The sequence below is a fragment of the Branchiostoma belcheri genome, unplaced genomic scaffold (genome assembly GCF_001625305.1).
Source record: "Branchiostoma belcheri isolate BF01 breed outbred unplaced genomic scaffold, Haploidv18h27 scaffold57, whole genome shotgun sequence".
Classification (NCBI taxonomy): domain Eukaryota; kingdom Metazoa; phylum Chordata; class Leptocardii; order Amphioxiformes; family Branchiostomatidae; genus Branchiostoma; species Branchiostoma belcheri.
In genome coordinates, this window is record NW_017804209.1 from 976,723 (window position 1) to 979,155 (window position 2,433).

At 49.5% G+C, this 2,433-nt stretch overlaps 1 protein-coding gene across 1 annotated transcript in view; it reads right to left on the bottom strand.

The window, feature by feature from the left end:
- Positions 1–2,433, bottom strand: part of LOC109481688 (uridine 5'-monophosphate synthase-like) — a 14,742-nt gene that overhangs the window by 11,537 nt on the left and 772 nt on the right. The window contains exon 3 of the mRNA XM_019784275.1: positions 1,560–1,721. Coding sequence (XP_019639834.1) covers positions 1,560–1,721 — 162 coding nt within the window. The remainder of the gene's footprint in view (positions 1–1,559; positions 1,722–2,433) is intronic.

Here is a 2,433-nt window from a genome sequence, read left to right on the forward strand (position 1 = left end):
GCTCACCCTGTTTCTTGTCATTGTCGACGACAGCCTGGCTATGTTGTCGTTGAAACTCGGTGCAACCATCGTGGATGGAGCGTTGTCGGGCATGCTGAACTTCTGCTGCCACGCCTCTAAGTCTGTACCCCGGCGCTGCTGGTCATGCTTGAGTACTTTTCTACTTCAGAAAAGACAACATCGTCGGCTACCCATGAGTGCATGGTGTCCTTGTTCGTCGGGTCGAACGGCTTCCACACCGAGTCGCTAGCGCCGGAGTCGCCGCCGACGCTCTCTCCTTCCGCCCCGTCGTGAGACGGGGAGCGCTGCTTGCCACTGCGGGCGCTAGCGCTATCTTCCTTCCGGCGCTTCTCAGGAACTGCCGTCTCTGGACGAGCGCTGCGTCGTTTCCTCGGTGAAGATTGCTCAAATTGAGCTAACATCAGCTCCTGGAACGCCTCTAGCCTCTGAGACATGGACGCAAAACTCTGCTCCAAGGCAGAGATGCGGACGTTTGTTGGCGAAAACTCCGTTTCGCTATCATGCGTCTTCCTGCTTCCGTCGCCGCCACCACTGCTTATGTCTCCGTCAGACGGCAAGTTGCCGTCTTGCTGAACCGTGGGCGGCTGCTTCTGCTCGCCGTCGCCCTCCTGCTGGCTTCCGTCAGCGCTGAGGACCGGCATTAGCCGGAGAAGACGACTTTCTGACGACTGTCATGGCGGTCGTTTTCACGCACATGGTGCGCCGACCCGCCCGGGCTTGTCCCGTCCTTCCTCGCGCTCCTTGCCGCTGGAACGCCGCCGGGAACCGCCACGTTCGCGCTTGGAACTCTCCTCGGTCGCCCTAGGACCCGAAGGCGCCCTCGAACGATGTCTATCGCGTTGCTTTTCACGCCTAGACCCCATGATACCAACGCAAAACACGAAGGTGTTTACAGGTTGCTCAAAAAAATTAGACTGGTGCGCATGCGCAGGGAGGGTGACCCTTCAACTTTGGGCGATACCAACTAGAGTCTACACGGGGGTGGACAGGCTCAATCACCTGAAGTATTCTGTCTGCCTGACATAAGAGGGAATGCGGTAGACAACATGGGGAGTTAACCTCTGTAGTTCTAAAACTTGTGCAGCTTTGACACAAAGCTACATAATGTGTAAGGACATATCTATTATAATAGAGACTGTGCATCTACGATGACCAGACCCACAGACTCCAACACCTGTCAGAAACATGGGAAGTAAACCTCTGCAGTTCTAAAACTGCACCTGACACAAACCACACAAACATACTTGTAGATAGGAAATTTTATTTTTGTTTTTCTAGTAGGGGTTGTGTGGTGTAATGGCAGAGCATTTGGCTCAGAACCGAGAGGTCCCGGGTTTAGAATCATGCCATGTCACCAACCTTGTGCCCTTGGAAAAGGCAATTTAGACAACTTTCCTCACTTCCCTCAGGTGAAAATGAGTATGCCAGAATGATCATTATCATGATAGTGGGCATTAAGGGAAACTAAACCAAGTATTTTACATGCGTTTGTATGGATATGGGCCATGATTCTGAGGTAAACAAACAAACAAACAAACCTGTGCCGTCTCCTTGACGCTGGACCCACTGGTGACGACGTCCTCCACGATCAGACACCGGCTCCCGATCTCAAACTTCCCCTCGATCATCTTCTTGGTGCCGTAGTCTTTCGCTTCCTTCCGACGGATCAACATCGGGACATCATGGTGGGCAGACATCAGCTGAGGAAAAAATATCACGTATTTTATTTGAATGAGTGAATGTCTTTATTTACGGTATTTCACCCATAGAAAACAATGCTACAAACATAGAAACACAAACTATACATACAGCATATTATATACATTTAAAAAAAAAGGAATTTCTGTACTGACAATCTGACCTCAGAAGACATTGTATTATGGTGTTGTCGGTTTTGTTTAGCCTATCAACAAAGGAGTAGCATAATTTTCTGCGTGAGATTTGAGTGAGAAATTTAAACAAAGCAACAACATACATGTATGTTGAACACATGGCTGGTGCACCATTAAAAAGGATGTTTACATAAATAATCCTGAATCACATCCATATTGAGTCATCTGGACCCTCTGTTTCACTGCACAATGTGAGAATATTGGACATAGAACAAGACTTTTTCCTGAGAGGGGTGAAGGAGGCCATGTACATCCGGGTCCATCACCCTTCACTTAACCGCGACGGGGCCGACGTCGTCTACCAGATACCTTTAACCCAGTGTTGACGTCACACTTCAAAGAAGCCACATGACAAACCTCACTGGGTCAGTCTACTGAGGAAGACCAGAGTGACTGGTCGAAAGCTCTAGGTGAGAGAACTTTTTTGTGTTGGATCAAAAGTTTTAACTTTAATCAATCCTGAGTCAGTGTGTGTGTGTGTGTGTGTGTGTGTGTGTGTGTGTGGGGAGGGGGGGGGTGG